This window comes from Muntiacus reevesi, chromosome 4 (genome assembly GCF_963930625.1).
Source record: "Muntiacus reevesi chromosome 4, mMunRee1.1, whole genome shotgun sequence".
Taxonomy (NCBI): domain Eukaryota; kingdom Metazoa; phylum Chordata; class Mammalia; order Artiodactyla; family Cervidae; genus Muntiacus; species Muntiacus reevesi.
Genome location: NC_089252.1, coordinates 118,865,556 through 118,883,537, shown reverse-complemented (window position 1 = coordinate 118,883,537; position 17,982 = coordinate 118,865,556). Strand labels below are relative to the sequence as shown.

The 17,982-nt window shown below is 39.2% G+C and overlaps 1 protein-coding gene across 8 annotated transcripts in view; it reads left to right on the top strand.

Annotated features, from left to right (window-relative positions):
* LOC136166984 (bifunctional methylenetetrahydrofolate dehydrogenase/cyclohydrolase 2, mitochondrial-like) overlaps window positions 1–17,982 on the top strand; it is a 25,133-nt gene extending 7,151 nt beyond the window's left edge. For 5 of the 8 annotated variants that reach the window (XM_065934070.1, XM_065934072.1, XM_065934071.1 and 2 more), the window contains 3 exons: window positions 12,891–13,075; window positions 13,699–13,821; window positions 16,797–17,982. In XM_065934070.1, coding sequence (XP_065790142.1) covers window positions 12,891–13,075; window positions 13,699–13,821; window positions 16,797–17,131 — 643 coding nt within the window. In that variant the 3' untranslated portion in view covers window positions 17,132–17,982. Of the gene's footprint in view, window positions 1–7,782; window positions 8,795–12,890; window positions 13,076–13,698; window positions 13,822–16,796 lie in introns of those variants that run through there. The other 3 variants (XM_065934074.1, XR_010663032.1, XM_065934077.1) reach the window with 3 other exon arrangements.

Genomic DNA, 17,982 nt, shown 5'->3' with positions numbered 1-17,982 from the left:
AGTAATTTGTAATGTGTTGTGCTGCCCGACTGCTAACTCTCCTCCCTGGCCGCTCCATTGTGACATATTCTTTCCTAATGAAGGGACTTTCAGTGCTAGCTCAGCAATAAGGGGAGAATAAACTGCTGAAAAGGAGAGCTCCTTGTCTTGCCTTCTTTGGGGGTGACTTGCAAAGTTCCTGCCTTTGGAGGAGATGTCACCTGAGCAAGTAATGACGGTGCATTGTATGAAAGATATCTAAGGGTCAAATTGACTTCACTTTTGATTTGTATTAATGGCTTTCTCACTGTATAATTTTTTGATGAAACCACATTTTTAAGAGTTAAAAAAGTACGATCACACTCCAGTACTGCATTTCAGATTCTTGTTAAATGAGGGCTACTCCATTTCTTCTAAGGGATTCTTGCTCAGAGTAGTAGATGGTCATCTCAATTAAATTTGCCTATTTTCATTCATTTTAGTTCACTGATTCCTAAGATGTTGATGTTCACTCTTGCCATCTCCTGGTTGACCACATCCAATTTACCTTGATTCATGGACCTAACAGTCCTCGTTCCTATGCGATATTGTCCTTTAGCCTTAGACTTTACTTTCACCACCAGACACATCCACAACTGAACATCATTTTGGCTTTGGCCCAGCTGCTTCATTATTTCTGGAGTTACTAGTAATTCCCCTCTGCTCTACCATAGTAGCATATTGAACACCTTCTGACCTGTGGGCTCATCTTCTGATGTCATATTCTTTGTCTTTTCGTACTGTTCGCGGGGTTCTTGTGGCAAGAATACTGGAATGGTTTGCCATTCGCTCCTCAAGGAGGCCAAGTTTTGTCAGAAGTCTTCACTGACACTTACTCAGTGAAAAACGGGAGATTCATCAAAAGTTCTTACCACAAATTCAGTTCAGTTCAATCACTCAGTTGTGGCTGACTCTTTGCAACCCCATGGACTGCAACACTCCAGGCCTCCATGTGCATCACCAACTTCCGGAGTTTACACAAACTCATGTCAGTTGAGTTGGTGATGCCATTCAGTCATCTCATTCTCTGTCCTCTCCTTCTCCTCCTGCCTTCAATCTTTCCCAACATCAGGGTCTTTTCAAATGAGTCAGCTCTTCACATCAGGTGGCCAAAATATTGGCGTTTCAGCTTCAACATCAGTCCTTCCAATGAACACCCAGGACTGATTTCCTTTAGGATGGACTGGTTGCATCTCCTTGCATTCCAAGGGACTCTCAAGAGTCTTCTCCAACACCACAGTTCAAAAGCATCAATTCTTCAGCACTCAGGTTTCTTATAGTCCAACTCTCACATTCATACATGACTACTGGAAAAACCATAGCCTTGACTACATGGACTTTTGTTGAAAAAGTAATGTCTCTGCTTTTTAATATGCTGTCCAGGTTAGTCATAACTTTCCTTCCAAGGAGTAAGCGTCTTTTAATTTCATGACTGCAGTCACCATCTGCAGTGATTTTGGAGCACCAAAAAATGAAGTCAGCCACTGTTTCCACTGTTTCCCCGTCTATTTGCCATGAAGTGATGGAACTGGATGCCATGATCTTAGTTTTCTGAATGTTGAGCTTTAAACCAACTTTTTCACTCTCCTCTTTCACTGTCATCAAGAGGCTTTTTAGTTCTACACTTTCTGCCGTAAGGGTGGTGTCATCTGCATATCTGAGGTTATTGATATTTCTCCCGGCAATCTTGATTCCAGCTTGTGCTTCATCCAGTCCAGTGTTTCTCATGATGTACTCTGCATATAAGTTAAATAAGCAGGGTGACAGTATACATCCTTGATGTACTCCTTTTCCTATTTGGAACCAGTATGTTGTTCCACGTCCAGTTCTAACTGTTGCTCCCTGACCTGCATACAGGTTTCTCAAGAGGTAGGTCAGGTGGTCTGGTATTCCCATCTCTTTCAGAATTTTCCACAGTTTATTGTGATCCACACAGTCAAAGGCTTTGGCATAGTTAATAAAGCAGAAATAGATGCTTTTCTGGAACTCTCTTGCTTTTTCAATGATCCAGTGGATGTTGGCAATTTGATCTCTGGTTCCTCTACCTTTTCGAAAACCAGCTTGAACACCTGGAAGTTCAAGGTTCACGTACTGCTGAAGCCTGGCTTGGAGAATTTTGAGCATTATTTCTTGTGAGAAATATAGCATGTGAGATGAGTGCAATTGTGCAGTAGTTTGAGCATTTTTGGGGTTTGCCTTTCTTTGGGATTGGAATGAAAACTGACCTCCTCCAGTCCTGTGGCCACTGCTGAGTTTTCCAAATATGCTGGCATATTGAGTGCAGCACTTTCACAGCATCATCTTTCAGGATATGAAATAGCTCAACTGGAACTCCATCACCTCCTCTAGCTTTGTTTGTAGTGATGCTTCCTAAGGCCCACTTGACTTCACATTCCAGCATGTCTGGCTCTAGTGGAGTGATCACGCTATCATGATTATCTGGGTCATGAAGATCTCTTTCGTATAGTTCTTCTGTGTATTCTTGCCACCTCTTCTTAATATCTTCTGCTTCTGTTAGGTCCATACCATTTCTGTCCTTTATTGAGCCCATCATTGCATGAAATGTTCCCTTGGTATCTCTAATTTTCTTGAAGAGATCTCTAATCTTTCCTGTTCTATTGTTTTCCACTATTTCCTTGCATTGACTGCTGAGGAAGGCTTTCTTATCTCTCCTGGCTATTCTTGGGAACTCTGCATTCAAATGGGTATATCTTTCCTTTTCTCTTTTGCTTTTCACTTCTCTTCTTTTCACAGCTATTTGTAAGGCCTCCTCAGACAGCCATTTTGCTTTTTTTGCATTTCTTTTTCTTGGGAATGGTCTTGATCCCTGTCTCCTGTACAATGTCACGAACCTCCGTCCATAGTTCATCAGGTACTCTGTCAGATCTAGTCCCTTAAATCTGTTTCTCACTTCCACTGTATAATCATAAGGGATTTGATTTAGGTCATACCTGAATGGTCTAGTGGTTTTCCCCATTTTCTTCAATTTAAGTCTGAATTTAGCAATAAGGGGTTCACGACCTGAGCCACAGTCAACTCCCAGTCTTGTTTTTGCTGACTGTATAGAGCTTCTCCATCTTTGGCTGCAAAGAATATAATCAATCTGATTTCGGTGTTGACCATCTGGTGATGTCCATGTGTAGAGACTTTTGTGTTGTTGGAAAATGGTGTTTGATATGACCAGTGCGTTCTCTTGGCAAAACTATTATCCTTTGCCCTGCTTCTTTCTGTACTCCAAGGCCAAATTTGCCTGTTACTTTAGGTATTTCCTGACTTCCTACTTTTGAATTCCAGTCCCCTATAAAGAAAAGGACATCTTTTTTGGGTGTTAGTTCTAAAAGGTCTTGTAGGTCTTCATAGAACCGTTCAACTTCAGCTTTTTCAGCGTTACTGGTCAGGGCATAGACTTGGATTACCGTGATTTTGGATGGTTTGCCTTGGAAACGAACAGAGATCATACTGTCTTTTTTGAGATTGCATCCAAGTATTGCATTTCAGACTCTTTTGTTGACTATGATGGCTACTCCATTTCTTCTAAGGGATTCCTGCCCACAGTAGTAGGTATAATGGTCATCTGAGTTAAATTCACCCATTCCAGTCCATCTTAGTTTGCTGATTCCTAGAATGTTGATGTTCACTCTTCCCATCTCCTGTTTGACCACTTTCAGTTTGCCTCGATTCATGGACCTAACATTCCAGGTTTCTATGCACTATTTCTCTTTACAGAATTGGACCTTGCTTCTAACACCAGTCACATCCACAACTAGGTATTGTTTTTACTTTGGCTCCATCCCTTTAAATTGAGATACTTTAAATTGGGATTAAAGATGTATTTGTTTAGTAAGGCTGCCATAAACAAAGTACCACATATTAGATGGATTTGTAGAGGAGGGGATACTCTCCTCTTTTTCCTCTCAGTTCTTTGAGCTGGCAGTTGAAATGAGAGAAGGCAGATTAACCAGAAAAAAAAATCAAATTTTTAAACTATATATGAGGAATTTACATAAACATGAAGAATTCTGAAGGCAGGCAAGATGAGGTATATATATTATTCTGGACTAAGGAGAAGAAGGTAAGTGTCTAGGACTTCAAAAAGAAGTAAGGTAATTCACAGGAAGATGAAAAGAGTTAATGTTTGGTGAACAAATGTTTCCTGGGCCATCTAGAGACAGAGGGACCCAGAGGGAACTTTGATCAAACCGGCCTTGCTAGGTTCCTCCCTGCCCACCACACCTAGTTCATACTTTAGTATGGTTATCTGTGGTGACAGCTTCTTCTTGGAACTGGAATTCCAATTCTTAAAGTTTTCTTAGGCATTTGGGAGAAGTTCAAAACTTTTGTCCCAAATTTCTTGGGCCTTGGTTGTTTTCAGGTGGGAATAATCTCCATGTTAGAGTGTCACATCTTGGGGCATCCTGACCTGAACCCCGTCAGTTTAAAACAGCAGCAACTTAAAGAGGCCAGGAGTCTGAAATCAAGAGAACCCACAGAACCCCACTCTCTTAGCCTGTCGTTGCTGGCAATCCTTGGTTTTCTTTGGCTTAGGACTCTATGACTCCAACTTTGTGTCTGTAGCCATGTGGCCATCTTGCCTCTGTCTTCATGTGGAGTTCTCTCTGTCTTTTTATAAGGACAAAAGTATTTATGGTCACTGAACTCCCGTGTGACTCCATCCTGTATCTTAGTTATATCTGCAGATTCCTTATTTCCATATACGATCACAGCCATGGGTTCCAGGGATTAGGGTTTGAACATATCTTTTTGGGGACACAATTCAACCCTCAGCAATAGAATTTAAAAAATGCTTGTATAATGCTTGAGGGATCATTGTTTAATTAGCTCAGTACCTCCTTTTGGAGGGAAGTGATACGTTTCTATTGTAAGCTTTGGTTTCAGTATTTGCAGTTCACTAGATGCTTCAAATCTGAAGTCCTCCTTCCACCCTTGTCTGGCCTATTTTCTTGAATATGTTAATATTTTCCAGTAGATTGGCTCGTTTACAAAATATATTTTTAAACACTTGTTTTTAAATCATATAGGCAGTGAAGAGAGTACATTCTGCTGTGATGAAATAATTTTTTTGTATGCAATACAGACTTCTTCACAATAGCTTTGTAATTTGGTTATAATAACTGAGCCTGTGTGTACAATACTTGTTAGTTTGTTATCAATTTATACTTTTGGGCTTTCTCCATGGCTCAGCAGCTAAAGAATCTGCCTGAAATGCAGGAAATAGAGGAGATATGGGTTCCATGCCTGGGTCGGGAAGATTCCCTGAAGGAGGAAATGGCAACCCACTCCAATATTCTTACTCTTGGCAGGCTGCAGTCCGTGGGCTCGCAAAGAGCCCTAGTTGGTAGATCGTATGCTTGTTTGCATACTTATGGATACATGCCCCATGACCAGTTTCAAGCATATACATGTGCTTCATAGGTTTCTTTATAGGTTTCTTTATATTGAAAGTGTTAATGCAGGTTCACATGCCTGATGCATAATGATGTCAAACTAGTTGAAACATAGGATTTGGGAGCAGAGAAAGGTTTATCGCAAGGCAATGCAAAGAGATGGGTGGTTCATGCCCTAAAAAGCAGCAAGTTCCCCGAAGAGTTTCAGCAGAGCACTTTTAAAAGCCAAGTGAGGGAGGTGGAGTGTCTCAGGGTCTGTGATCAGCTCATGCACAATTTTCTGATTGGCTGATGATGAGGTAGGAGGGTGGTATCCCAGGGGTTAGCATGATCGGTCCTTAGGTTCTTGGTGGCCTGGGACTATGTGTTCATCATTGTCAAATAGTTAACATCTTTCATTTGTTAGCATGAAGGAGGTTTTTTAACATCTGCAAAACAGCTCAGGAAATGTGGTTCAAATATTATTATATAGGTACTTCAGAGAGGAGCTAATGCAAAAGATACGGGGGAAAGCCTGTACTGGGAAGGCCTCATGGGCTCCTGCTTGGTTACAAAGGTAGTTGACCACCTATCAGGAATACTAGAATGGGGATTTTTACTATGAGAATGATGGGGGTGTAAAACAGTGATTCTTAACTGAGGCTTGGCAGAACCACTTTTTAGAGGTTTTAGTTAAGCCCAGTAAGATTTTTAGATCTAGCCTATAGCGTCTCAGAAAGTTCCTGGCAATTCCTTAGCCAATCTATCTCATCAACTGTGAGTCCTGATGTGTTCTGTCAAATACATTTTGTCAGAGATGATGAAGGTTTTCTTAAGAGACAAGAAGTGCAAGCTCTAGAGGCAAAGATGGTTTTCACATTAGAATTACGAACTTGCCATCAAAAGTAACTGTAAAATAAGTGAAAAGTCAAACCATATACTGGTGATACTTGATACACAGATATTAACTGATGTAGACTTAAAAAACAGTCATATCCTAAAAGTTGAGAGTTATGTTTTATTTGGCAGAAATTTTTAGTACTTAATCCCAGGAGGCAGCATCTTAAGTGTCCCTGAGAGAACTTCTCCAAGGATGTGGAGATAGGAGTCAGGTTATATAGAAGTTTGAAACAAAGAACAAGTAGTCTGAACATCAAAAGTATTTTTTTGAATTAAAGAAAACCAGATATCTCAAGTTAAGGAATTTAGCACTTTTCTGTGTATGGGAAAATGCAAGAATCTGGGTTCACTGGAATCACTCCTTTCAAATGCATCTCAGCTCTCTGGGGCCAGCCTCCTGTGAGTCTTCACATCCTCGTTCCTTGGTGCTCACCATAGAGAGTGGCTGCATTGCGGTCTGATGGCTACCAGAATGCACAGGTCTTCTTCTCCCTCCTGAGTGCCCTGGAGGGCTGGAATCCCTGATGACTGTGACATCCTTGTTTACTGATATGGCAGGAAATACTCAATTCCTCACTGTTATGAGATTAGTGTTCAGAATGTATAAACAACTGCTACGGATTAGGCACAGCTAATAATCCATTAGAAAAATGGTCAATAGAGATGAACAGGCATTCAGTAAAAGAGGAACTCCAGATGGCTAATAAACCTATAAGAAATTCAACCTCTAGTAATTAGGGAAACACACATTTAAACTACAACAAAATGCCATTAAACTAATGTGTTATGTAAAAACTTTGGCAATCTCAAGGAAGTAGAAATTCTTAGACACTACTAGTGGATGTATGAACTAGTGCAACCACTTTGAAAATAAGGTGACATAAACTGAACACATATAAATGTATCCTATAATCTAGCAATCTCATTCCTAGGTGTAAACCTTAGAGAGATATTATGTTTTATATTTATATCATATATAAATGTGAGATATATAATGTAGCTCATATATTGATGTACATTATGTATAGTATATATGCTATATGTTATTATGTTACATTATGTAGCATATAATGTATATGATTATATTTCTAATGTTTAGAGATACAAACATTAGTTTAAATGATAAAGGAAAGAAATGGAATTATAAATTCCAATTTCAGGATTGTGTTTAACTCTCTAGGAGAAGATAAGGTTTTGATCGGGGAGGGTTTCAATGCATACAATTTCAATGAGGATGATAGTATTTTTCTTAGACTGGGTACTAAGGTTGTTAATTTTACTATTTTTTTCTTTTCATATGTTTCATATAGATTTTGCATTTACTCACTTTTAATTTAATTCAGGATCTGTTTTGATACCATTTTAAGATAGATAAATATCCAGAATACTACCCATCTCACCATTTTATTATATACCTATAGTTTTTCATTTAATTTCTTCACTTAATTTATGCAAACATTTTAATGTGTTGTTCTTTTTATAGTTATTTTCAGTGGCTACACATTAACCCCAACAAATTGTAATACAATAAACAACTTAACTTTGATAATCCCACAAATATTTGATAAACACAGTGTGAAAAATACTCTTAAGTATTAAGGATATCATAGTAAATATAAGCTTCCTGCCCTACACAGCTTAGAGTGTTGCGAGGGAAACAATAATTTTAATAAGGACTTCAGACTCTACATGAGGGTAAGAGCTGGGTGCTGTGGGCACTCTTAACGGAGGCAGATCCCCAGGTTGAAAGTGTCAGAGGACATTTCCCAGATTGCCTTCCAAGCTGAGACTTGAGGACTGTGTGGGAATGAATGAGGAGTAGATTTGGCAGGGATGTTAGAGAAGTGAGGAGGAGGATGAAGAGTGTTTTAGGTCAAAGGAATAGTGTATGTGAAGGCCCAGAAATGAGAAACTAGCACAAGTGATAAATTGAAATTCAGCTGTGTGTACTGTGGGACTTGGTCAGCACCATGAAGCCGAAGAAAGCCATGTTTGACTTGTTCTGTTTCCTTTACACCCTATACTCTATCTCAGTAAATCCCAGTGGCTCCACCCTCAAGATAGATTCAGAATCAGACTGCTCTCAGCACCTTGACTGCCTGCTCCACCCACCATGCCCAAGCCACCAGCATCTCTTGACCGAGATTCCACACTAGTCTCTTCACTGGTGTCCTCACCTCCCTGCTTCCTCCTATAGAGTCTCCACATTTTAACCAGTTATCACTGAATAATGAAAATCAGGTCATAGCACTCCTCAAATCTTCAAATGCTTGCTTTCTCACAGTAAAAGCCAGTGTCTTTCCAAAGGCCTGGAGTACGATGTGATCTGAGATCACACTCCTTCTCTGACTTTACATCCTGTTCTGACCCATTTTTTCTTTCCACTGCAGCCACTGGCCTCGTTGCTATTCCTCAAACATACCAGGCATGCTCCAGCTTCAAGTCCTTTGTACTCGCTGTGTACTTCCTGTAGCCTAAATTCTTTTCTCCAGGTAACCACAAAACATATGCCTTCACTTCTTTATTCACGCTCAGGTGTTACCCTATTAATCAGAGAAGTGACATTTTAACCTTCTTATGGAAAATGGTAATTCTGGCCTCTGCATATGCCTTTTCTTTCTATTTCTCACACATAATACATTAAATATTTGCTTTAAATATTTGCTTATATCTTTTTCAAGAACAAATATAGTTTCTGTGGAAGTAATTTGTTTTGTGCACTATTATTTGTATTCCTGGTGCCTAGAAGCAGTTTTCCATATTTATTTATTAAGTTAATTTAAAAAATGGGTATGTAGTGCAGGGAGCTGGCATGTTTCCATCTGGAAAATTTCTCTGACTGCAGTGTGGAGAATGGACTGGCAGGGACCGAGATCTGAAGGTGGATTCTTAGGAGCCGTGTGCCTCTGTGGCCGAACATTTGAGTTGTTGCTGACATTTAACATTTTTCAACAATATGCATCTTGAAAAAAATCTCATTTCTTTATTCACTGAGGTCTATGTGAGCTCTTAATGTGTGTGTTTACCAGTACTTGTAGCAGGTAGAGTGATGCAGACATCTTGCATTGGCCCTCCACTAATTTGGGGTTGTTTCATTTATCCCTAAAGTGTCTCCAACAGAACCAGACTTGCTCAGCCTCTCCAGTGACTGGGGAAATCGGTGGGATGGACCAGCTGTGCCTGAAAATGCTCCAAGTTCCTCTTTATAATTGAGTGACAATCAAATGGGTGTTTACCCTTAAACACCAGCTAGGCCAGGCTATGCCATGTCAGCTGTAATTAGGAAGCCAATTTAGCACATCAGTGCTATCATGTAAAGTAAGCCCTGTCACCTCAGCCTCCAACAGAAAAGGTGCAATCAAGTTTAATCTGCAAACAGATTGTCTTTTTTGAAGTCAGGAATCACTTTATGCCATTATCATATCTGACATTCTCAAGCTTACACAGTTTTGTAGTTTCTAGGCCGTAATTATCCTGAATTATGTCCAGTGTTGCCAGTTTCACAATAATCTATGTATAAATCACTGTATTTAATAGAGAATTGGCTAATAAAACATGTAAGCAGCTGCATTGCTAGTCATATGCTGTTAAAATGTAACATGGAGCTCAGATGGTTTTATATTTTAAAATACAAATGTATGTTCTTTACATCTGAAGTCACTTCTTTAAAGTGACTTCAGATGTATGTTAGCAGATAAACTCGCCTCTAAAGTAGAGTATTTTGCCTATCTGAATATTGTTGACACAACTTAATTTTTGGAAAGTATTTTTTTTACTACTTATTTTATTATTTATTTTATTATATTTTTTGCTACCTCTTATAAACAAATCTCGCTGAAATTGTTTGCCATATCTGCAGGCCCTTAGTACTTGTTAATATAGGAGGTCCTTGTTCTCTCAGTATTAATGTGTGTGTGTGTGTGTGTGTGTGTGTGTGTGTGTGTGCGCGCGTGCGCGCGCGTGCTCAGTCGTATCTGACTCTTTGCAATCCCATGGACTATATGTAGCACACCAGGTCCCTCTGCCCATGGAATTTCCCAGGCAAGAATACCGGACTGGGTTGCTGTTTCCTTTTCCAGGGGATCTTCTCAACCCAGAGATCAAATCCACATCTCTTGCGTCTCCTGCATTATCAGGCAGATTCTTTACCATTGTGCTACCTGGGAAGGCCCTTAGTATTAAAAGTCCACTTAAATAAATCAATAACAAATGAGCATCAGGAATTCAAAATAAATAGTGAAAAAAATTTGTTTCTTAATCCTGAAGAATAAAATTGAACTCAAAAGTGAATGTATTTTATCTTTATTTAGTCTAATAATTATGTATTCATACCAATTATTAGAATGTACAAAGATACAAACTACAAAAGGTCACTCAAGAAATGATAGATAACCTAAAGAGCCCTTTGTATTAAAAAATTTAAATTTGTAGTCTTAAACCCTACCACAAAGAAAGCCCAGGGCCAGAGAGCTTCACAAGTGAATTCCACCAAACATTTAAGAGAGAAATAAAACCGATTCTGCACAAACTCTTCTGGAAATGTGAAGAGGGATGGATACCTCCTAACTCATTCTATGAGGGCAGTTTCACCCCAATACCAAAACAAGTTACTTGTTTACCCATGCTTATGATTATTATTGGGGCTTCCCAGGTTAAGAACCTGGCGCTAGTGGTTAAGAACCCACCTGCCAATGCAGGAGATATAAGATCCCTGGGTCAGGAAGATCCCCTGGAGGAGGGCATGGCAACCCTCTCCTGTATTCTTGCCGGGAGAATCACATGGACAGAGGAGCCTGGAGGGCTCCATAGGGTTGCAAAGAGTCGGACACGACTGAAGTGACTTAGCAGGTACATGATTATTAAAATACACTTTTGTGTTGAACTGAAGAAGTGGTTTTCAAACATGATCATGCATAAGAGTACCTGTGGGAGCCTGTTAGATGTGCAGATTGCCAGGCTGTCTCTTCTCCCCCAGGGGTCCTGAATCATGGGTGTGGTGCTGGTGTCGGGGGCATCCAGAAATTGCAAGTTCAGTAAGCTTCCCAGGCAATTTTGATGTATGTATACGTAGACTATATTTCAGGATCACTTCTTAGCAGAACATTGTTGACATCAAAATTGCATGAACCTGGATGAGCCCTGTGGACCACTGGTGCCAGGTTGAAATAGTATTCTTGATCTGGCTGTACATGTGTGTACACCAACCTGTCAGAAAGGGGAGCTAACTTATTTGGAAGGGGTGATACATTTTCATTTTGTTTGTGCTGGCTGATATTCATGATGCCTGCTCTCATTAGAACATAAAAGTTGTACAGATGATTGAAAAAATTAAGTTGGTAAAGGTTTTTCTTTCCTCCGTTTCTTCTCCTGCATATTATTCATTGACCTACATTTAGTGTTTTGTATAATATTCATGCACTATAGATCATGCTTTCACCAGACCTTTCAATAGTGAAAGGACGGGGGCACCAGATGGAACTATCTTTTATTTTATCTGATACCTTTAAAAACTAAACATGCAGTAGTGCGTGCATGCGTGCTAAGTAGCTTCAGTCGTGTCCGACTCCTTGTGACCCTAGGGACCGTAGCCCATCAGGCTCCTCTGTCCGTGGGATTCTCCACTGGAGTGGATTGCCATGCCCTCCTCCAGGAGATCTTCCTGACCCAGGGTTTGAACCCGCTTCTCTTATGTCTCCTGCATGTAGTAGAAGCAATATTAATTCACCACTTTTAAATTTGAGATCATGGAAAGCTGTAAAGCCTTCCTATAATGCATTCATTTTTGTGCCTTTCCAGAGATAAATTTATGTCATCTATCAAAGTATAGCATATTTTACCTTCTTAAGCACTTATAAACTGCCATGAAGTAATGTTTTGTGTGTTTGTTCTGTTAGAAATAATGCCTTGGTGTGATCAGGGTGCTGGGGGTGGTGGGGTGGGGAGAAGGGGAGACAGCCGTTTGCTTCCTGGCCTGATCCCCATCAGTGACAAGCATGGCAGTACTGGGAGCTGTTGTCACGGAGTCCTAGAGCTGTGGGATACAATTTTTCTTGCAGTAAATGAGAGCAGCTGTGTAGTACAGAGCTCATGACTTCAGGATTTTGTACTGGATGCACTATTAAGAGTGAACTGACTTTGCCTTTGGGTCAAAAGGCTATGGGGCCAGGTATATACAACATGTCTGGGGCTTTGAAGATAGGGGCCAGTTTTAACTCAACTGTGCTGATCTGTCTCTTCTGGAAAAAAAAAAAAAGGCAGAGCTTTTAATAGAACCAGTATTCTAGGTCTTGAGTATGTGATTTGATCGTTAAAAAACATATATATGAAAGTGATTGAAGAAATGTATACTGTAGACAGATCATAATGCAGAACTAAAAAGCAGAGTTGGACTACTTTTAAAAAGTTATGCATGCATTTCTGAACCTGAAGAATGAGTGTCAAATATATCTGAAAAAAATCAAAGTTTGGTTGCTTGCTTAGGGGATCATAGATGTTTTGTTCACTCTCATACTTTAAATTGATGTGGCTGGATAGTCCTTACTGCCTTTTTAGTAGTATATTTTTTGTTTGTTTGTTTGTTTTCCACAGATATGATGCAATTATTATCTCAGGAACTGAAATGGCCAAACAGATCCAGAAAGAAATCCAGCATGGTGTGGACTCTTGGGTTTCCCTTGGGGACAGAAGGCCTCACCTCAGTATCATATTAGTGGGTGATAACCCAGCAAGCCACACATATGTCAGGAGGAAGATCAAAGCCGCCGCTGCTGTAGGTGGGGAGCATTTTAGCTGTACTTGTTACCAGATAACGTTTCCTGGTTTTACTTCAAAGTGTGATAATTATGAATGATAGCTGTCGACTAAATGCTATTTGAATAACATGTGTTATTATTATTTATTGCCATTCTGTTGATTATTTAGTTCCCAACATTCACATTCATTTCTTACTCTCTTTTTTCTTCAAATTGCTTTAAATCAAATTGGTGTGATTTCTTGTCCTATTGGAAAACATGAGAGCAACTTGTTACATTTTAAGGGCTTTTTTTTTTTTTTTTTTTTTTTAAATCACATTAACCGGCCTAGTTCATGGTGGTGGCAGTAGTGGTGGTACTGGTATTTTTACTCTCCTCAAATCCATTAACAGCAGCTCATCACAAATAAGTGCCATTTGTCGCATGGAATACTAGGCCAAAGAATGCATGTGAATCATAAGAAAACATCTGTACCACTTAAAAGTTCCCTCCTGATGGTGCTTTGAACATCACGTTTGTAGAAGGGCCTTTTCTTTCAGTGGGACAAGAACAGAGGGAACCAATCAAACACTGTGTAAGAAACCATTAATGAAAAAACACATCTTTGTTAGTCAAGTGACTTTCTGTTCTTGTTTTTCTTTCAGGTATCTGTAGTGAGATCATTCTAAAACCTAAGGATGTTTCTCAGGAAGAACTGTTGGATATAACTGATCACTTGAACGCGGACCCAAGAGTCAGTGGTATAGTAGTTCAGTTGCCACTGCCAGGTATATAATGCTCTTCTGTGTGTCTAATTCGGTTAGGGGCAAGGACATCTTTCAACATTACGTCATGACACCACAAGTCATTTATAAAGTAGGTTTAGAAGGGGACTAGCTATTATAGTCACATTCAAGGTGGCAATTTCTGAATGACATGTTTATAGTGACTGAAAATTGTGAAAGAAAACTTTAGGCTTTGGCAATAATACATGCAGTTCTTGTTTTGCACAATAGTGCAAGACCATGAAAATGACTAAGTTGAAATTGGGCAAAGGATCTTAACAAATCAATAGGAAAATAACAATTGTTCTGTGACCTTTAAAATGTTTTCTCAAAACATTAAAAACTCTCTTACCATGGTTTATAAATGTGTAAGGAGATAAAAGCTATGGTTTTTCCAGTAGTCATGTATGGATGTGAGAGTTGGACTATAAAGAAAGCTGAGTGACAAAGAATTGATGCTTTTGAACTGTGGTGTTGGAGAAGACTCTTGAGAGTCCCTTAGACTGCAAGGAGATCCAACCAGTCCATCCTAAATGAAGTCAGTTCTGAGTGTTCATTGGAAGGACTGATGTTGAAGCTGAAACTCCATTACTTTGGCCACCTGATGTGAAGATCTGACTTCAATGGAAAAGACCCTGATGCTGGGAAAGATTGAGGGTAGGAGGAGAAGCAGACAACAGAGGATGAGATGGTTGGGTGGCATCACCAACTCAATGAAGATGAATTTGAGTAAACTCTGGGAATTGGTGATGGACAGGGAAGCCTGGCGTGCTGCAGTCCATGGGGTCACAAAGAGTTGGACATGACTGAGTAACTGAACTGAACCGAAGGAGATGAAAAAAATAGTGAAACTAATATTTATCCAGTACACTGTAATTTAAAACATTGGAAACATCGAGCATTAAAGTACTTTATTTCATTGTCAAAATCTTATCAAGAGGAGTTTGAACAGTTACTTGCCTTCTCATCATATAACTTATACGGAGCAAGCATTTTTTCTATGCCTCGGTGAATTGAATTGTCAAATTCTTTTTAAGTTTGGATTAACTTCCATTTTGTCCTTTGTCCTTTCAAAGTCTTGAAATATCTCTGAGAGTTTCTTTAGTGTGAGGTTTGATTCTGGTGTCACTTCCTCTGGGTGTTGTCATTCTTTTTGTTCCTCATTTATTTTGATCCATTTGTGATGACTAAGTTCCTTTGGCTTCATAGCTGCATTACTCCAAAGGACATGGCATCAGCATTCTAGGGCCTTTTCCTGTTTCTTGTACAACCAGCCCATTTACAGTCCATTAGAATCCTACTGAAGCGACTTTACCTTGTCTTTTACATTCATGGCCCTTGCCTTCTTGCTAGCCTAGGTCTCTTCTATCTTTGCTTTACTGTTGCCATCTTCAGATCTTCTATTCACATCCAATTTTCACTTCCAGCATCATCACATTTATTTCTTTGTTGAACTTTCATCTTTATGGGCTAATTCCCTCTTTTGATTATGTACTTCTTTGAAATGTCAGTGAATTTATCCCTGAAACCCAAGGAGGCAATATAATTTGCTATCTCTGTTTGAATTGAGTAACAGATGTACAGTGACCAAGCATTGACAGACTTTGAAAAGACTGACATGTTAATCACTGATTACGAGGCTCATCTGTTACTTACATGGTGATATTTGGACCGAAGAGTCGGCATGCAGTCACTTCAGTCGTGTCTGACTCTTTTCAGTCCCATGGACTGTAGCCCTCCAGGCTCCTCTGTCCACAGGACCCTCCAGGCAAGAATACTGGAGTGGGTTGCCATCCCCTCCTCCAGAGGACCCTCCTAACCCAGGGATCAAACCTGCATCTCTTAATGTTTCCTGCTTTGGCAGACGGGTTCTTTACCACTAGCGCCACCTGAGAAACCCATCATACTGGAGTGCCATTCCCTTCTCCAGGGAATCTTTCTGACCCAGGGTTTGAGCCTGGGTCTCCTGCTTTGCAGGCAGTTTCTTTACTGTCTGAGAGTTGGCAGCTCTTATATAATTACTCACAGTTAAGACGCCTTGATAACTAACATTTGAACTGTGTTGTTGGAAGACAGGTGTCATTTGACTAAATTATAGCTCTGAAGTTCATGCATATTTCAATGAGCAAAGCAAGGAGTAGCCTAAATATTATAGATTATAGTAGTTTTGTGCAGTTTTGAATTCTCTTATAGGTTTTGATTTACAGAAAGTAAAGCTGAATGATGCAATTGTCTGTGTTCTTTGTATGGTACTAATATTTTAACTTATCTAATAATATAACTTAATATCCTAGTATAACATTTGTGCTGTTTAAATTACACTCCAAATTCACATTTCTAATTCTTTTCCTCTTATATTGCTGCATTTAAAATATCAAAAAGTTGGAACGAATCTTAGAAGTCATTAAGGTTTGCCCTTAAGAAAAATGCTTCTGACAGATAATACTATAGATTCATCATGTTAAAATTAGCATAGTGATTTATCCCATACTTTTATAACTACAAAAGGAATTCAACACATATAGCACACTCATTTGATATCATAGAAGATTAGGCCCTAGAAAATATCAGGGATATATGAACATCACAAGTCTGTCCAAAATATTTTTGGCATTGAGTTTAAACCCAATTGTTTGGCTCATGCAAAATAAAAAAAAATTTTTTTTGGTACTGCTGTATTTGCCAAGCAATGTTTCTGTGGTTTTCAGTTTTTAAATTTCCCCCACTTATATTTGTATCCAATTCAAATTGTTATAGAAAATGTATCACAGATTTCCAAATATCCAGTTTGTCTTAAAGAATTAAATTCACAGCTGTAGAAAATTTACCCCTTTATGGGCAATATTCCCCCTTATTGAATTTGCTAGCATTTTGCCACTAGGTGGCAATGGTGATCTGCTTGTACTAAAATAAATTGCTTGAGTCCTGTGTTCATTTTATTTATTTATTTTTTCTGTTTTTTTCTGTCTTCATTTTAGAAATATACAAGCAGCTCATGCAGCTCAATACCAGAAAAATAAATGACTCAATCAAAAAATGGGCCAAAGAACTAGACAGACACTTCTCCAGAGAAGACATACAGATGGCTAACAAACACATGAAAAGATGCTCAACATCACTCATTATCAGAGAAATGGAAATCAAAACCACAGTGAGGTACCGTCTCCTGCTGGTCAGAATGGCTGCTATCAAAAAGTCTACAAACAATAAATGCTGGAGAGGGTGCAGAGAAAAGGGTACCCTCTTACACTGTTGGTGGAAATGCAAACTAGTACAGCCACTATGGAGAAGATACAGTGTGGAGATTCCTTAAAAAACTGGAAATAGAGCTCCCATATGACCCATTGCTGGGCATACACACCCAGAAAACCAAAATTGAAAGACACATGTGCCCCACTGTTCATCGCAGCACTGTTTACAGTAGCCAGGATATGGAAGCAACCTAGATGTCCATCGGCAGATGAATGGATAAGAAAGTTGTGGTACATATACACAATGGAATATTACTATTAAACATTGCTATTAAAAAGAACACATTTAAAGCAGTTCTAATGAGGTGGATGAAACTGCAGCCTATTATACAGAGTGAAGTAAGTCAGAAAGAAAAACACCGATACAGTATATTAATGCATATAAGTGGAATTTAGAAAGGTGGTTAACGATGACCCTATATGCAAGACAGCAAAAGAGACACAGATATAAAGGTCACACTTGTGGACTCTATGGGAGAAGGTGAGGGTGGAATGGTTTGAAAGAATAGCATTGAAACATGTATATTACCATATGTGAAATAGATCACCAGTCCAAGTTCGATGCATGAAACGGGGCGCTCAAAGCCTGTGCACTGGGACAACCCTGAAGAATGGGATGAGGAGAGAGGTTGGAGGGAGGTTCAGGATGGGGGACACATGTACAACCATGGCTAATTCATGTCAATGTATGGCAAAAAAAAAAAAAATTCATGTCAATGTATGGCAATATTGTAAAGTAATTAGCCTCCAATTAAAATAAATTAATTAATTAAAAATAAAAGAAACTGAGAAGCAAGAGCCAGAGGGATATGGTGATAACACTTATCTGGATGCTTTGAGAAAGGCAGTCTTCTACCTAGCTGAAGAGCCAATAGCATACAAAATAACACTGATTAAAATTAAGCATTTATTA